Source organism: Hyperolius riggenbachi, chromosome 1 (genome assembly GCF_040937935.1).
Source record: "Hyperolius riggenbachi isolate aHypRig1 chromosome 1, aHypRig1.pri, whole genome shotgun sequence".
In the NCBI taxonomy this organism is placed as follows: Eukaryota; Metazoa; Chordata; class Amphibia; order Anura; family Hyperoliidae; genus Hyperolius; species Hyperolius riggenbachi.
The window spans coordinates 568,739,276-568,757,511 of NC_090646.1; the positions used below are offsets into that span (position 1 = coordinate 568,739,276).

The 18,236-nt window shown below is 43.0% G+C and overlaps 1 protein-coding gene across 1 annotated transcript in view; it reads right to left on the minus strand.

Annotated features, from left to right (window-relative positions):
* The window catches only part of ADGRV1 (adhesion G protein-coupled receptor V1), a 629,361-nt gene that overhangs the window by 389,284 nt on the left and 221,841 nt on the right, over positions 1–18,236 (minus strand). The window contains exons 44-51 of the mRNA XM_068247792.1: positions 17,655–17,917; positions 16,409–16,584; positions 14,130–14,254; positions 13,297–13,454; positions 10,529–10,669; positions 7,180–7,281; positions 5,502–5,754; positions 1,104–1,226 (exon numbers count right to left, since the gene is read on the minus strand). Coding sequence (XP_068103893.1) covers positions 1,104–1,226; positions 5,502–5,754; positions 7,180–7,281; positions 10,529–10,669; positions 13,297–13,454; positions 14,130–14,254; positions 16,409–16,584; positions 17,655–17,917 — 1,341 coding nt within the window. The remainder of the gene's footprint in view (positions 1–1,103; positions 1,227–5,501; positions 5,755–7,179; positions 7,282–10,528; positions 10,670–13,296; positions 13,455–14,129; positions 14,255–16,408; positions 16,585–17,654; positions 17,918–18,236) is intronic.

The following is an 18,236-nucleotide window of genomic DNA, read 5'->3' on the forward strand; positions in this document are numbered from 1 at the left end:
CTATTCAAAGCATCTGTGAAGTGAATATTATCAGCACAGGACCAATAAATAGTGAATATTGTGGTTGATGGAGGGCCCCTCTGGCCCAAGGGCCCTGATGCGGTCACAACCGCTGCACCCCCTATTGCTACGCCACTGGGCTTACTGAACAGGAAAAGCCAAGATTTGAACCCAGGTCACCTGTGTCAGAGTCAGAGCCCTTATCCAGCCTACTATCCAACCACTGGAAAGCTAGTGACAGTGTGTATGGTTGATGATGTCTGCTTAAAACCTCTGCAATGTTGCATTACTTTTGCTTCTACTGTACAATGTTGCATTGCTTTAAAGGACAACTGAATTGAGAGGTATATAGAGGCTGCCATATTTATTTCCTTTTAAGCAATACCAGTTGCCTGGCTATTTTGCTGATCCACTGTCTCTAATACTTTTAGCCATAGACCCTGAGCAAGCATGTAGCAGATCAGGTGCGTCTGACAATATTGTCAGATCTGACAACATTGGCTGCATGATTGTTTCTGGTGTCATTCTGACACTACTGCAGTCAAATAGGTCAGCAGGACAGCCAGGCAACTGGTATTGTTTAAAAGGAAATAAATATGACAGCCTCCATATTCTTCTCATTTCACTTGTCCTTTAAGTATTTCATGCCCCTCTCTCCTAGTAAATTCAGTTTCTATGAGCCATTTTTATCACATTAAAGGTTACATAAGCTAAAATGTCAGATATTTAAAGTTCACACAGAAATGGAATTCTTCAAAGAGCAGATCATGGCAGTTCCAGTATTTAAGGATAATGCAGGTTCGTTTTATCAAGAAGATGATCATCTTATGAGTGAATCTTTGACCAGGACACCCTGCACAGTCGTGAAATGTTAGCATTGACACAGTGTGCTCTTTAAGGAGTGACATTTGGGTTTAAAGTTTGAACATGTCAGAGTAGTCCTGAGAGCGTCTGCAGAGATACAAGATTGGCGTCCTGCAGTTCTGGCAATTATAGCCCATAATTAACTGCTGTGTCCTGAGTTGTGCAGTGTCACCCACATTTTTTGGGCATGTGCAGTACATGAGACAAGAAGACCACTGACATTATAAGTAATGACTTACCTAATCCAGATGGAGGCATAAAAGTATGAATCATATTTGCAGCTTCAAAATTAATGGTCTGAACTTTCTTCACAACTGCCTTTCCGGATTCCCACAAAAAAATCGCAATGGAGCCATTTTCTGCTGAAAAATAATTAAGGTATGGGGTAAACAGTGTATTTATTTATTCTACTTATTCATGTGTATAATTCTGAGAAGTATCTGTGGTAATGTTCCGATACATAAGTGTGTTCAATAGGCCCTGATCAATAATGCAACATACTTTTATAAACTATTTTACTACCTTTTTAACGTACAGACATATGAACCCCAGTATGCGCAATATAAGCTGTTAAGGTGCATAAACACATTGACCATCAGTGTCGAGCTTAAAGGGAACCTGAACTGAGTAAAATTCTTTATTAAAAAACACATGATGTAGCTGCAAATAAATATTACATACTTACCTCACCGTCAGTTCCTCTCAGAGGCTCACCATTTTCTTCTTACAGTGATCCCTTCCAGGTCTGACAATATTTTGTCAGAAGTGAAATATACCAGTTGCTGTCAGTTATATATCAGCTGCTGCCAGTTAAAAACAAATGTCAATGTAATGTCCATGTTTCCCTATGGCTCAAGTGGGTGATATTACAGTATTACAGTGTGCTGACCAGGAAGCTGTTGTGGGGTAATGGCCATTTTCAAAATGGAGGACAGAGAATTCCACAGTCAGAGTGGACAAACAGGACGCAGGAGAGGAGAAAGAGATTGATGAGTAGACTACGCCGGAGGCAAGTATGGCATGTGTATGTTTATTTTGACTCTTTAATCCTATAAGTGTCACTGTGAAGAACAAGCTCTGTAAAGAGCTCTGGGAAACCAGGGTGATGTGAACTGTTGCAATGGAGGGGAGGAAGGAGGATGACACTGTACATAACAGAGTGGCTTTCAGTGAGTGTGGTAAAGAGCAAAATAATGCAATCAGCCATTGTTGTTGTTTTAAAGTGTACCTGAGATGGTACATGCTACTGTATTTATACTTACCTGAGGCTCCCACCAGTCCCATTTGATCTGTGGGATCCATTGCCGTCCTCCCCATTTCCTCCTCCTCCCATATTTTCCTCAGTCAGCCAGTCATGTTCTTCTGTGCATGCTTGGCCCGACCATGCACATGCCCCCCTTCATGTTCCCACAGCTGCAAAACAATCCCTGGGTGCAACAGGGCTGTGCACATGGCTGGACAGTGCAAGCGTACAAGAACCTGACTGAAAAAAATTCTGGAGGCTACCATGGGACAACGGAGCGGCCAGGGAGGACGGCGAGGGAGCCCATGGCCAATATGGGGCTGGAGAAAACTCCACGTACGCATAAATACAGCAGTATGAACCGTCTCAGGTTTTTTTTAAGAACATCTAAAGTGACATGTGAGCTGATGAAATAAACATGTGTATGTACACTGCTGTTCTTTCTTAGAACTAGGCTTCATGCAGACCTAGAAACTGACAGTACCTCAGCATTAGAGTTGGGCCGAACCTCCGATTTTAGGTTCGCGAACTTCTGCGGAAGGTTCGGTTCGCGTTAAAGTTCGCGAACCGCAATACACTTCAATGGGGATGCGAACTTTGAAAAAAAAAAATTATGCTGGCCACAAAAGTGATGGAAAAGATGTTTCAAGGGGTCTAACACCTGGAGGGGGGCATGGCGGAGTGGGATACACGCCAAAAGTCCCCGGGAAAAATCTGGGTTTGACGCAAAGCAGCGTTTTAAGGGCAGAAATCACATTGAATGCTAAATGACAGGCCTAAAGTGCTTTAAAACATCTTGCATGTGTATACATCAAGCAGGTAGTGTAATTAAGGTACTGCTTCACACTGAGACACCAAACTCACCGTGTAACGCACCGCAAACAGCTGTTTGTGTAGTGACGGCCGTGCTGGACTGGTGCGCACCATGGCGAGAGTGCAGGTTTTGATGGCTTTACAGCCCATATGGTCGCCTGGCTGATGGGTTCACAGAACAGGTATGCAGTGGCAGGTTCACTGAACAGAACAGGTATGCAGTGGCGGGTTCACTGAACACAACAGGTATGCAGTGGCGGGTTCACTGAACAGTACAGGTATGCAGTGGCGGGTTCACTGAACACAACAGGTATGCAGTGGCGGGTTCACTGAACACAACAGGTATGCAGTGGCGGGTTCACTGAACAGAACCGGTATACAGTAGCGGCTCCACTGAACAGAACCGGTATACAGTGGCGTGTTCACTGAACAGAACAGGTATACAGTGGCGGGTTCACTGAACACAACAGGTATGCAGTGGCGGGTTCACTGAACAGAACAGGTATACAGTGGCAGGTTCACAGAACAGAACAGGTATACAGTAGCGGGTCCACTGAACAGAACAGGTATGCAGTGGCGGGTTCACTGAACACAACAGGTATGCAGTGGCGGGTTCACTGAACAGTACAGGTATGCAGTGGCGGGTTCACTGAACAGTACAGGTATACAGTGGCAGGTTCACTGAACACAACAGGTATGCAGTGGCGGGTTCACTGAACAGTACAGGTATGTAGTGGCGGGTTCACTGAACAGTACAGGTATACAGTGCCGGGTTTACTGAACACAACAGGTATGCAGTGGCGGGTTCACTGAACAGAACCGGTATACAGTAGCGGCTCCACTGAACAGAACCGGTATACAGTGGCGGGTTCACTGAACAGAACCGGTATACAGTAGCGGCTCCACTGAACAGAACAGGTATGCAGTGGCGGGTTCACTGAACAGTACAGGTATACAGTGGCGGGTTCACTTAACAGAACAGGTATACAGTAGCGGGTCCACTGAACAGAACAGGTATGCAGTGGCGGGTTCACTGAACAGTACAGGTATACAGTGGCGGGTTCACAGAACAGGTATGCAGTGGTGGGTTCACTGAACACAACAGGTATGCAGTGGCGGGTTCACTGAACAGGTATACAGTGGCGAGTCCACTGAACAGAACAGGTATGCAGTGGCAGGTTCACTGAACACAACAGGTATGCAGTGGTGGGTTCACAGAACAGGTATGCAGTGGTGGGTTCACAGAACAGGTATGCAGTGGCAGGTTCACTGAACATGTATGCAGTGGTGGGTTCACTGAACAGGTATGCAGTGGTGGGTTCACTGAACAGGTATGCAGTGGTGGGTTCACAGTACAGGTATGCAGTGGTGGGTTCACAGAACAGGTATGCAGTGTTGGGTTCACTGAACAGGTATGCAGTGGTGGGTTCACAGTACAGGTATGCAGTGGTGGGTTCACAGAACAGGTATGCAGCCAGGAACAAGCTAAGCCTAACTAATCTTTCCCTATGAGAGACAGTCTGCAGCAGCTCGCCCTACTCTCACTAATGCAGGCACACGAGTGACCGTAATGGCCGCCGCTGCCTGCCTTATATAAGGGGGGTGGGGCTCCAGGGGCTAGTGTAGCCTAATTGGCTACACTGGGCCTGCTGACTGTGATGTAGAAGGTCAAAGTTGACCCTCCATGTGCATTATGGGGCGAACCGAACTTCCGCAAAGGTTCGCCTGCGGGACGCGAACGCGAACCACGGAAGTTCGCATGGAACCGTTCGCAGGCGAACCGTTCGGCCCAACTCTACTCAGCATGAATCAAGGGTTCCAGAGCATGAAATACTTGAATGCTTGCTGACTGGTGTAGGTAAAGTAGGGACCCTTTTGACCTGGAGGGAACCTCATTGCTGGTGAAATGGTTAAGTACAGAATGCTTTTGCATGCAAGCCATTTTGGAAGCAAATATCGTTCCTTAGTGCAATCAAATTAACTTGCATTCAATGTGTTTTTATCATTAATTGAGTTCCAGCTTGTTGTGAGTGTTTGAGTTCAGAGGGTTAATGACTGTACCTGTATGTAAATTAACCACTACCCTCAGCACCTCCATTTCCATTTAAATCATGGGCCCTCAAAAGGATTAGCATAGTTCCCCTTGCTTGTATGTATATCAGCCATTGTGGCCTCTGTGGGCTCTCCTTACTGTACTGCAGTCTATGAGAAGTGGAAGCATCTGGTTGGTTGCCATAGGCAATCATGGTAGAGACAACCCTTTTAGTGTTCAGGATGGCAATGCTTTTACCTTGTGATGATGGGATACTGATGAGAACATTTATGTTCAAAGAGCAAGAATTACATTTTTTTTGTACTTGTACACATTATGAGTATATTTAAGCAGGGCTGTGGAGTTGGTACAAAAATTCTCCGACTCCAAATCCACACTTTATTAAAACAACCGACTCCGACTCCAGGTACCCAAAATTGCTCAGACTCCTCGACTCCACAACTCCACAGCCCTGTATTTGAGTTCCAATAAAAATAGCCATTCCAGCCTTTATAATTATACAGGGAAGTGCTATAATGATATTTATACCTTGAAGAAATACAATGTAGATGTCGGCACCAGCAGCCAAGGATTCCACGCTGGTTGTTTGACTGATGGGAACAGCTTGTGGATTTTCAAATGTTTTATTAATCCACATATACATCAGAGAGGTCTGATTGGAGCCGCTGAGGGAGAGGACCAGGTAAAACGTTCCTCCGCGAGGGAATAGGGTGAGGCCTGAAACTCCTTGCACTGGCAGAGTTTGATGCATGACAAAGGCACTGCTGTTCCATTTAAATACCTAATTCAAATACATAACAATATTACATAATAAATACCTGACAGATAAAATACACAGTGCTATTGATTGTAATGCTACAGTACACAGGCCTGGGATCAATTTGCTACATACAGTATACACTGTCTGATTAACGCCGGCATACCCAAAGATCTCCAGGCATCATCAATGGTGATCAAGAAAACCTGGAATGGAGTAATTTCTCTCTCATGACACAACCAAAATGTTAGTACATGCTCTTATTATATCTCGATTGGACTATTGCAATATTTTGCTTGGTGGACTTCCAACTAACCGACTAGCACCGTTCAATTCTGTACTGAACTCTGCTGCTCGACTCATTCATCTCTTCTCTCGCTCTTCCTCTGCTGCTCCTCTCTGTCAAGCTCTTCACTGGCTACCAATTAACCAGAGGATTCAGTTTAAACTCTTAACCCTAACCAACAAAGCTCTCCACAATCTCTCTCCCCTGTACATCTCCTCACTAGTCTCCAGATACCAACCTAACCGCAATCTCAGAACCACACACAAGCTTCTTTTATCCTCTAATTACCTCCTCACATTCACGTGTACAAGACTTCTCATGGGCTTCACCCCTCCTCTGCAATGCCCTTCCACAGCACATCTGCCATTCTTCCACCTTTGAAATCTTTAAACGTTCTCTCAAAACCCACCTTTTCCGACAAGCATATTCTCTAGCGTAGGCCATGCACCCACTAAATAACCTAATTACGCACTGCCTGTACATATACTGTATACTTCCCCCACCTCTTGTTTCCACCCCATTCCTTTAGATTGTAAGCTCACAAGGGCAGGGCTCTCACCCTTTTGTGTCATGGAATGTTATTAATTTAATTGCTTGCACTCTGTTAGACATTTATACATTTTAGTCATCATGTTAAATTTGCTATTGTAATCAGCAGTTCTGTATTTTATATCAGTGTTCATATTTGATGTATATCATTGTCTGTATCATTATGTATCCCTTGTTTGTTTTCTTACATTGTACAGCGCCATGGAATATGTTGGTGCTTTATAAATAATAATATTAATAATTAGTAATTGTCTCTTAGTAAGTGGTTAGCAATTGTTGCCTTCACCTGCGTCATATCAGATCACTCAAGGTCGCTAAGGCGTTTGTGAATGTAATACAATAGATAGTTAAAATCCACTTCTTAGAATATAATAAAGCAGGCAGATCCCCCACGTAACAATAATGCAGCATGTCACCCCACAACACAGAATACAGCAGTGTATTCACCAAATATCACAACTTGGAGCATGTGGCCCAAAAAACAAAAACAAAATTAGGTAACGTGACAGTTCCAATCAACATAATAAAAGCCTGAACACACTACTGAATTGCTTTGTAACACAGGTGTTTACACAAACCAGATCTGTTTACTACAAGCTACTACAAGAACTCACCTGAGTGCCAGCTGTATGACTTGCAATGATTAAATAAAGGCCCTGATCTTCATTTGAAAAGTGTTTAACTCTGCTTGTTCCAGGGATTAATAAAGTCTGTTTCTGTAATGAGAGAAAACAAGAGTCACTTGTAAAGCACCACATATGTCTGATTATTCAAATGCTCATGTGATTACAGTGATATGAACACATAAATACATATACGTAATGGGTGTATGGGGCCCCCTGTAAAAACTTTGTGAGACCTCACTTCATCCCTCAGGGCTGTTGTCACCTTATGGATGCAAGCAATGTTCACATTTCAGCACTCCTAACATTCGTTTGCCAATAACTTTATCACTACTTATCACACCTAAATGATCTATATCTTGTCTTTTTCAGGAGAAATTAGGATTTTAGGAGGTGACTTTTTTTTTACTTATTATTTTATTTATTTTTCTATGCATTTTAAATAAAGAAAAAAAATGAAAAATACACTATTTATCGATTTCCATCCACTATAGTTTTAAAATAAACAATACTACTGTAGATCAAACCTAAAACCCACACCTTTTATTTGCCTATTTGTCCTTGTTATCCCAACATTTAAATGATGTCCCTAGTGCACTGTATGGGGATAATATATTATTTGGAAATAAAGCTGTATTTTTCTATCCTTGCAATAATTCCAAGCTCTTATTTGCAAAAATAGTAATATATCCTCCAGGCATACATAATGAAAAAGCTCAGTCCACAAGGTAACACTTTATGTATTGTATTTGAAACTCTATAGCTTTGATTTATTTTTGCAAGCTTTTTTATTTTGGGACAGAATATATGAAAATGTTATTGCTTTTAATTCAGAGGCGCTCAAACCTATTGCTTTACCCACTGAGGAAGTGGTAGGAGGAGACACACACTATAAAGGAAGTAAGGCTGCTGAACTGGATTATTCAAAATATCCTGATGAAGACATCCGTGGATGTTGAAACATGTCAATAAACTGATCAATTTTGGGGCGCAGAGATCAATTGGAATATTGCTGCATAATCCCAAAATCCTAGTACGATCCGGCGGAGTAAAAGTGTACTATCTACCTCAGAGTGCACTGGAAGAGCTGGAATGCAGGAAGTGGAGGCAGCTGAGATGCACGGAAGTGACGTCATCCTCCAAGGAAGCAGCCGGGAGAGTCCAGAGACACAGCCGCAGGTGCTAGCGAGCGGCGTGTGCAAGTGACTGGACACCGCCAGAGTGTGAATCACCCTCACGGAGGACTTAGACGGTGGGGACACATACCCAAGGGGTAGTGAGTAAATGTACAAATAGTATCCAGCACCGGTAACCAGCTGTGGCACGTTGTGCTTGCTATCTGTATAGGGGACAGTGCAGGAGTCTCTCTCTCGCTCTCACTGTTCCGTATTGGGTGTCCGATCCGTACAGGACTGTCTGTCATAACTACTACAGCGGGAATCCGCACACGGAACTATATAATTGTGGCATTATAGAGGAAAGGACTGGATCCACCTTATTGCTATTTTTAGATTAACATTTTTTTACTCTTTTTTTTTCTCCCTATTTTTGAGGGGGTCACCAGCAGGCTCATAATAAGAGTGTATGAGAAATTGAGTGTATGGCTGATTGATGTGTGTATATCTATATATACGTTTTATCTTTACCTCTATGTGAGAATATATAATCTTTTACAGTAAAATAGAAGTGTTTTAAGATATATATCCAGCGCTCCTCTGGTTTTATTATTATTAATGCTTTTAATTCAGTTTGCCACATAAAATAATTCAGAAGACATAGGTCTCAACCCTAGAAAACCCTAAAATCTATTCTACAACTTATCACTGTTAAAATAATTCCACATAGCTCTCATTTGATTGCTAGTTGGGCATCTAGCAGGGCACACAACGCTGAAGTGTGCATGTGGCTTAGTACAGGCCAATTTTTTCTACAATGTATTTTAGTGCCATACTGTGTCTGAATAGCCCCATAAGAGACAGGACATCAGAAAAAGGCCACAAATGTCACCAGTATGGCATGCTAGCAATCAGGGCTATTCAAAAGTGGATGTTTTGTAAGTTACTGACTTGTGTAATTGTGCAGAAACTTTCCCAAGTTTGATCATTATTTTTGAATGATGGATTGAGTTTGTCCCTACCTAATTTTTATGTGACAGAGACTAAGCTATAAGAAACATCAACAATTATTCTACAACTCATTATAATTAAATTGAGGTCACGCATGTCATTTGATAACAAACTATGCACAAAATCCACTATTCTCAAGGTGTGCCTATGGCTTTTTGACGTTCATTCAGATAGGGGTTGGTTAGTATTAGGAGTATGTGGTGGGTGGTTAGGGTTAGGAGTGTCTGAGGGGTTAAGGCATTGGTAACGGAGGCTTCAGGTAAGAGCTAGGGTACAGTGAGTGATAGTAGAATATCGGTTAAATTATCGATATTATACTATAGTGGATAACAGAATAAATTACTGATATTCTAATACTGTTATTTCACGCCCATTACCATTATTTTGCACCCATTTTTCCTTGCGGTGCTATTATAGGTACGCCCTATCTATGCCTAAAACTAACTGTCCCCTATCTACGCCTATCCCTAGCCCCCCCCCCCCCCCCCTCCCCACAGACTCCTAACACTAATCCTCCCTTATCTATACCTAACACATTTTTCCCTGATTCCCAGGTCTCTGCCGCAGTTGTATCGCTTTTGTGACTGCGTTTTCCTCGAACATGTTGTCGCATTTGTTCTGCGATTTCCGTTTGTGGCAAGATACACTATAATTGCAAACGCGCACCTCATGCAGGAAGAGGCGGATCACTGTATGATTTAAAAACGTGCAGAGAATTTCAAAACGTGAATGAACAGTAATAATGTGCGTTTCCTGAGCGAGGCAATTGGCTGTTATAGCCTGTGCAGCTACGGCAACTGCCTGGGCACTTTTTACATTGCCCTGCTTATTTTTGGAATTGGGCTTGTAAAAAAAAATCTTATTTTTGGGGTAGGTTTCCATAATTTCCAGGAAAAGGTAATTCAAGTTATTTAATACAGCAGTTTGTTCACAACAATTGTGCATTGAGATGACCCCATTTATGGCAACCACTGTAGTAAATGTCTTCTTTTTATAATAGAATTTAGCAGTTTTTGTTCATTAGCTACAAGCTTCAGTGACAGCTTTATCAGCTTCACAAAAACAGCATGATACTAAACAGAGACATCATCTTCGCACAACGCACAAAACACAGTACAACATTCATCTTGTTCAGATACAATACAGACATTCTGTACACAACTGGTAAATGAGCAGATAGAAGGATAACTCTCCAAGCACAACAAGTACATTACCAGTGACAGTCCATTCTTCTTGTCGAAAGTGTACACTGTGTTACGGGAAGGCTGGGTTCCAATGCCACTAGTGATAACAATGTACGAGGAGTTATTGACTGTGACCGCCACACAGTTCAAAGGAAATTCAGTTGTAATGTCCTATAAACACGACAAAGCAGCTGTGTGATTCTCTTTCTTTGCACAGTAAAATCATATACATATATGTATCATACATATCACCATACTAAGAAACACAGAGTTGGTAAAATACTTAAAACCAATAACATTATTTTATTTCTCTCTCTCTCTCTCTCTCTCTCTCTGTCTCTCTCTCTGTCTCTCTCTCTGTCTCTCTCTCTCTCTCTCTCTCTCTCTCTCTCACTATATATATATATATATATAAAATTTTATTTTTCTTACAAAATGCAAAGTGACATCTATGCACTTAGGGACTGTGGGCGGCACCATGCATATTATTAGGGCAAAAAGAAATGACTTGCATAGCTTCACCCACTGTCCAGAATTGATGATATATGGGTGTTCCAGGTCAGACAATGAGTACTTATCACATGTACCTGCTTTCTGGTTTTACAAAGACAACACTATGCATTGTTTTTAATCCACAACGAAAGATCGTGGGGGTTTTAGGGTCCCCATAACTTAACTGAGTAGTAAAAAGAATTGAAATGGCAATCAACAAAATTTGCAGTAGGTGCGGACTGCACTAGGTGTACCAGCAGAGGGGGTGACACCAAGCTCCAGGCTAAGAACAGGGAGAATAGAGTATGGCTATGTAAATATAGAACAGGCTAACACCTAATGTACTTCTCCCTCCTGCTCTTCTCCCTTATGGCTGTTCCATGCTGAGCTGATAATGACGTTCAGAGGCTACTATGGTCACGTAGAGATCACCTTAATATCCACCTATTCACTTCTCAGCAAAGGTTTACCATCCAACCCCCCATCCCCAATATCAGGTGTATGCAGCATTCCTCACCCTCCACAGCAAACATGGCCAGACACCGCCCCCCAGAGTGTGCCTGGCATAACAACCATTAACCTCCTTAGCGGTAATCAGAAGTACAGCTCGGGGTGGAAAAAACATGCCAGGAGCGGTAACCCCAAGCTGAACTTGTGGAAGCTGCCGGAGATCAATGCAGAGCAATGCGTGCAGCTGGAGTTTTTCACTCACCTCCCGGGGGATCCCAACGTCGGACGCCATTCTTCTTCCTCTCCTCCGAGGCTCTGCTTCCCCCTGGTGAGATCGCTGTCTGTCGTCATGACGACAGCCAGCAATCTCACTATAGAGTTACAGCGCCACCCAGAGGATGGAGGAAAAACTGCAGCGCTGGATCCCAGGGAGGTGAGTGAGTGCTGAGCTGCTGCAGATTTCCCTAGCAGCATGATTTTTTCCCGGTTTTCGGGTCTAAAAACATGCAAAAGAATTGTACTGCTTTTAGACACTAAAATCCGGAAAGAATCATGCCGCCAAGGGGGTTAATCCCTTCCACCACTTTCCACCCACCCTATAGCAAGTGTATTTCCTATAAACCCTTCCAACTAACAATACCCCCCATCCACCTATAACAAAGTGTGGCCAGTATAACAATCCCTAACATCTCCCCCCCCCATGACAAGTGTGAACAGTGTGTTACTTCTCCATCTCCCACTCCCCCATAGCAAGCATGGCCAGAATCCCACCCCCACAAGGCAAAGTATGGCCAGTGTAACATTCACTAACTCCTCCCTTCCCCCATTGCAAATGTGTCTAGTGTGGTACTGCTCCCTCACCACCCTTAACAAGCATGGCTAGAACCCCCCCCCCACACACACACACACACACACCAAATAGCAAAGTGTGGCCAGTATGACAATCCCTAACCCTAACTCCTTTCTCCTCGATAGAAAATGGGTCCCGTGGAACCCCTTCCCATATCCATTCTCAACAAATGTCAGTAACAAGTAACTTACTACAAAATAATTATTATTGGTTTTGTCTAGCCTGGTGAGGCTAGAGGCTCATTGGGTAAAAGAGAGGTTACATCATGAGTTTCTGCATAAGGTGGCACCAACCCTAGTGACGCCTCTGCCACATTGCATAAAGATACAGCTACAGCTACATTAAAGGAAACCTAAAGGCAAGAAAAAAAATCAGTTTAACTTACCTGGGGCTTCTACCAGCCCCCTGCAGCCATCCTGTGCCCTCGCCAGTCCTCAACGACCCTCTGTTCCCCCGCCGGGGCTTAGTTTAGTTTTTACTGACTTGGAGGGCCACTTCACCTGCGCAGCCCTGGCCACGTGTATCCTTCTTCACATTCCAATCCACAATAGCGTCCTATGAAACAAAACTAACCCATGGCTGGGAGACGAAGGATCGCTGAGGACCGGCGAGGGCACAGGACGGCTGCAGGAGGCTGGTAGAAGACCCAGATAAGTGAAACTCATTTTTTTTTCTTGCCTTTAGGTTTCCTTTCAGTATAGCTACATAGTGATGGGTTCTACTACACCTCAGATATATCTGCTAACTAAAAACTAATACAAATTGTTTCTTTAATGCAGCATTTGGTAACACACAAGAGTCTGGAGCAGAGCAGACGAGTCTTATTCAAGGGCAAAATTGTAGATCCCAGCGGGAGACTGAAAGACCCCCATAGAAGTCCACCAGTTTGCTACTCACTATAAAAATAGGAGAAGGAAAGAGCAGATTTTGCTGCAAAGTGAATTCTCTAAAATGATATGTTGCCGTTCTGAGTTTTTGAACTCGTGGAAATTGTAAAACAGCCTACCTGGATGGGTACAAACACCCCGCGCCACTCATAAAGTCTGGAAGTGAATTGACCAATCATTACACCATACTGTGTATCTTCATGAGAGAAGAAACACCAGCCTGAAGCTGAAACATTAAAAAAACTTTGCAGAACAGACAGAACACTGTTGGGACCCCCTAGAAAAAAGAAAAAGGAAAACAATAAGGATACTAGCGAACCTAAGTATAGTAATTACCATATTGCTGTTTAGTAGAGTGAAAAATTAACTAAAATCATAGAAAATACTTTATGCAATGGGCTTGTTAAGTTTTGTAACAAATAATGTGGGCTGTAAATAATAATCTCATGAAATAACATAAATAATGCATAGATAGCAAATAAAGCCCAGAAGACCGTGCTTAAAGGGAACCTAAACTGTTTCAATTAAAATGAGATTCACTTACCTGGGGCTTCTCCCAGCCCCCTGCAGCTGTCCTGTCCCGCGCTGGTACCCAATGATTCTCTGTTCCGCCGCCGCGGCTTAGTTTCGTTTTTGCCGACTCGGAGTCACTGCCCTGGCCACGCGTATCTTTCTTTGCATTCCCCTCCGCAATAGAAGGAGAACGCAAAGAAGGATACACGTGGCCAGGGCTGGGCATATGCAGTGGTCCGCTGACTCCAAGTCGTCGAAAATAAAACTAAGCAGCAGCGGGGGAACAGAGGATTGCTGAGGACCGGAGCGAGGCAGGATGGCTGACGGGGGCTTGGAGAAGCCCTAGGTAAGTGAATCTCATTTTAATTCAAATAGTTTAGGTACACTTTAATTTTTTCATCTCAAAAGTAGTTATTTTGAAAAGTAAATGATGTCTTACGTGTGCCAAAAGCTGTCCCAGGTACAGTCTCCCACTCCACACTGACAGACATATTAAGTCCATTGCTACGAGACACTTTCAGATAGACAGTTGTATTACTCTCTTCCAATGTCACAGAACTTGTCCTGAGCTCCCAGGGCAAAGCGGAGGGAGAAGTAAAACAGATAAAAATGAACTTAAACTGCTTGAAAAGTAACTTTAACGTCAGTACTTTAATAAAAAAAATATGATAGAAAAGAGGGACATTTTTATGAGGAGCACCTGATTGTAGATAGCGATAAGTAAACAAAGGCAACTCAACAATAGGCACGTTTTGGGTGACTTACTCATTACAGTGGTGCAGATCAGTGATGTCTACCAGTTACCAGTATGTAAGATAAATGCCGAAGATAATAATCTGAAACACAGCTCCAGTCCACTTAAAAATGTGGACTCTATTGAAGGTACTGAACACAGGTTATGTGTACTTGATTTATTCTGAGTTTGTGACCAATCGGGACATACCCCTCAACATAAGATCTCTCAACTGTTTGTTCTATGTGTGCTATGATCCTCAATCATAGCCAGCAAGAACAAGTACTCTCCTGCCTTAAATGAACAATTAATATGTATTACAACAAGCTATTTTTAGAATTTCAAGACAAAACATGTTACAAGGCAGGTCATTCTCAATGGCTCCTGTACCTTTCAAGACTGCTAAGCAGAGGACATATCCTTAGGACTATATGGGCTTTTTGCACAAGGTGAATCCTACATTGCAGTGGATGAAGTTCCCTGCTGTCCACTTAAAGTCAGGAAAAGCTAATTCACCACTCAGCTACATTCTTTAAAAGACAACTGTCAAGTGAGGTATATGGAGGCTGCTATATTTATTTCCTTTTAAACAATATCAATTGCCTGACATTCTGCTGATCCTTTACCTCTAATACTTTTAGCCATAGACCCTGAACAAGCATGCAGCAGATCAGGTGTTTCTGACATTATTGTCAAATCTGACAAGATTAGAGAAGCATGCTTATTCCTGGTGTTTCTGGTGTTACACTACTGCAGCCAAATAGATCGGCAGGGCTGCCAGGTCACTGGTATTGTTTAAAAGGAAATACATATGGCATTCTCCATATTCTTCTCACTTCAGTTGTTCTTTAAAGAGACACTGAAGCGAGACTAAATCTCGCTTCAGCTCTCATATATAGCAGGGGCATGTGTGCCCCTGCTAAAACGCCGCTATCCCGCGGCTGCACGAGGGTCCCTGACCCCCCAACCCACCCCCCGCAAACCTTAGTCGCAAGTTGGTCGTAGATTTTTGCTTCCTGGAGGCAAGGGCTAACGGCTGCAGCCCTGCCTCCCAGCGCGTCTATCAGACGTGCATCGCCGCCTCTCCCCCGCCCCTCTCAGGGAAGGAAGACTGAGAGGGGCGGGGGAGAGGCGGAGATACGCGTCTGACAGACGCGCGTGGGGCAGGTCTGCGGCGGCTAGCCCTGCCCCAATGCGGAAGTGCTCCCCCGCATTACGGAGGGGATTTGGGGGGACAGGGACCCCCGTTAAGCCGCGGGATAGCGGCATTTTAGCAGGGGCACGTATATATGAGGTCTGAAGCGAGATCTATTCTCGCTTCAGACTCTCTTTAAGGTAAACACTCAAAGAATTCATTTATTTGAAATGTGTTTAAAACAATTTGTATTGATTCACTAAACCTCATGAAATATCTCACATTGCTTATTTTTACATCAAATATGAGGTCAAACAGATCAGGAGAGATTATTATTATTATTTAGTATTTATATATAACGCCAACATCTTCTTTAATTTACTAACTGACCCTCAGAGGAGCTCACAATGTAATCCCTCCCATAGTCACCTGTCCCTCATAGTCTAGGCACAATTGTAGGGGGAAGCCAATTAACTTAGCTGTATGTTTTGGGGATGTGTGAGGAAACTGGAGTGCCCAGAGGAAACCCCACAGACACAGGGATAACCTACAGAATGTGCAGATAGTGGCCTAAGGGATAATTCATTACTAATAAGGAGTGATAAAGCATGGTTAACGGTGGCCATGCATCATACAATTTTGATTGCATAGAGATAATACGTGACAAGAAGCGATCACATGCATGACATGTTTATTCCAAAGCATAGGTGGACTACATTTAGCATAAACTATGTTAACCAGACACAGGTCCTATTATAATGTCATGCTGTTGAAGCATAATACTAGTATGAACGCTTCTCATAAGTTTGTTTAGGCTGTAAAGGCTCATAAAAGCCGTGCTTCATATTACCTGTTATGTGTGGGGAAAATGCTGAAGAGTCCTTGTGGGGCCTGGTTCTGTAGCACGGTTATGGTGGTCTGAAGCCTTGTGCCCAGCCTCGCTCCCCCAGTAGGGCTGAATAATGTGATGGTAAAATGCTCATCCATCTCAGGCTCTTCATCCAGAATGGCAGAAATTTCCAATGTCTGTCATGCAAACAGAGAATCAGGATCAGCACAAACTGTCAGCATTTATATTTTTTTTACTATTGAGCAAAAAAAAAAAAAAAAAACATTTTCTAAACTCCAGTAGCTACTTTTATAAATTTTTCACACAATACAGAAGAGGATCCCAAATAAATTCCAAGCTGATAGCTGTGTGTTTATATATCCTTCCACCCAGCAAACGCCCCCTCGGATTGCATCCGTTCTCCCCGCGGATGCCCCATCCTGCCCCGCCCCACTGTGATTGACCACACACTACATCCAGGAAGATGGCTCATGCACTCCTGACCTGTGCTGTGTGGCACACCCCACCAAAGCTCACCTTCAATTAATGTTCCTAGTCACAGTTTGGGCATATCAATGTTTCATTGGTCTTTCATTTCCTTTGTTAGAAACTTTCCACTGTACTTGATGAAACCGGGCAAGACTGACAAATCAAGCTGAAAAAAGTGACTGGCTAGTGTAATGATTAATGATTGTTTCAGGGTTCCCACCTACTGCTTGTTCAGCAAACTCTATATCTGCACTTAAAGAAGGTTTGGCTGCTTTCCTTGCATTGAAGGGCACCTACGGCTATAATTACCCATTCCTGGATCAACGCTCCCATTCCTATGGAGAGTTAATCCAGGGATTTACCTGACTGCCATCTGGAGTCAGGAAGGAGTTGTAAGGTTTTTCGCCTTTCCCTGGATCAACTGGGTTATGTGCGGGTTCAGGACGGTGCTTTTTCTTTTCCTGGTTGAACTTGATGAACGTATTTCTTTTTTCAACCAAACTATGTAACTATGAAAAACATACTTTTTCCCCACAGGAAAGGGAAAAATAATAATTAAGGGCTATGATCTTCCAATAATTCACCCACAAAGCAATATCAGTTGCTGGGTAGGTATATACACACATTGTGCGTTGCCTCACACCATCATTTGTAAATAACACACTAGAGCTCTTTTGTTGGGCGTCCCTTTTTTGTCTTCTTCACTTCCCATTTTCTTAAAAAAAAACACTACATAATACAAAGTGTTATAAGAGGTATTACTATAAAGTCACTTTACCTTGAACCTCTCTCCTTCCTCCAGTACGATATATCCCTCTGCAGGACTCAGATCAGCAGACGCGTCAGAGCCATTGACTCCAGTGATCAGATACTGGACACTGACAGTGCCATATATTCCTTGTGGAGGTTCTCGGACAATAAGCAATACTGCAACGCTCTCCATCAAGTACAGAGCTGTGGGCTCTCGCAGAAAGAAATGATTGCTGTTGTTAAATGATAGAATTCCATGGCCATCATCATTGGCTAGGATGGTGATAGTAGCTGGAGAAACAAAAATATAAATCAGACTGCGGATTGTTGGATTGGAGGGAGAAACACATCTGCAATATCTCACATAAATAAATAAAGTAAAAAAAACAAATAGCTGCTTGTTCTGTATCTGCTGATCAGCAGCGTACCTGTCACCCAATTTACTATTCTGTAAGCAGCAACAAACAACTAGATCTATGAACAGAACTCTCACTGTGTGTGCATGTGAAGACAATTGCACAACTGTTAACTGACTAACTTCTCAACTAGCCGTGCTATTCTATACTATAAAGCCTAAGTGTCGCTGTGTCCAACAGTTTTGTCCCTGTGT